The 797-nt window shown below is 53.8% G+C and overlaps 1 protein-coding gene across 1 annotated transcript in view; it reads right to left on the bottom strand.

Moving 5' to 3' along the window:
- Positions 1–206: 206 nt before the first annotated feature.
- LOC105504800 (heme oxygenase 1-like) overlaps positions 207–797 on the bottom strand; it is an 18,865-nt gene continuing 18,274 nt past the window's right edge. The window contains exon 2 of the mRNA XM_011932366.1: positions 207–245. Coding sequence (XP_011787756.1) covers positions 207–245 — 39 coding nt within the window. The remainder of the gene's footprint in view (positions 246–797) is intronic.

Below are 797 nucleotides of genomic sequence, written 5' to 3'. Positions count from 1 at the left end.
GACTGTAACAGAGCCATCAGGAGGCTTGTTGGTTAAGGGGAGCCAGGACACACCTGAGATATGCCGGTAAACGTCCTGGGCAGGGGCCTGAAGGAGGTGGGCATAGAGCTGCAGGGAGGGCCACAGCTCTTCTGTTCAGTTCGAAAACTGCTCCCAGAGCATCCACCCAATGCCAGGCTACCTGGACCCGGGTGTTCAGAGGAGCTTCAGGCACAGCTCCCGCTTTTAAAGACCTCGCGGCACAACTAGGGGCGGGGGGGTGGTCAGGGCAAGAGATACACAAAGCACATTTCACTACAAAGTGGCAGGTGCCAGGAGAGAGACGTGAACCCCAGCTCTGGAGGCAACATCCCTGGACCTGTGGAGTACAACACAGAGAACAAACCTGGGAGGCATGGGCCCACGTCCAAGTACTGTCAAAACCTGCTGTGGGGCCTTCTCTCTGCGTCACTTCTCTTTGAGCCTCAGTTTCCCCATCTTAGACTATTCCCACACTGGACAATAAGGCAGTAATTGTGGTTTTTTTTTTTTTTGAGATGGAGTCTTGCTCTGTCGCCCAGGCTGGAGTGCGATGGCAGGTCTCAGCTCACTGCAATCTCCACCTCCCGGGTTCAAGTGATTCTCCTGCCTCAGCTTCCCAAGTAGCTGGGATTATAGGTGCCTGCTACCACGCCCAGCTAATTTTTTGTATTTTTAGTAGAGAGGGGATTTCACTATGTTGGCCAGGCTGGTCTTGAACTCTTGACCTCAGGCAATACACCCACCTCGGCCTCCCAAATTGCTGGGATTACAGGCAT

The sequence above is a fragment of the Colobus angolensis genome, unplaced genomic scaffold, assembly GCF_000951035.1.
Source record: "Colobus angolensis palliatus isolate OR3802 unplaced genomic scaffold, Cang.pa_1.0 Scaffold954, whole genome shotgun sequence".
NCBI classification, from domain to species: Eukaryota; Metazoa; Chordata; class Mammalia; order Primates; family Cercopithecidae; genus Colobus; species Colobus angolensis.
The sequence above is the reverse complement of the archived record's forward strand: the minus strand, read 5'-3'. Positions and strand labels throughout refer to the sequence as shown.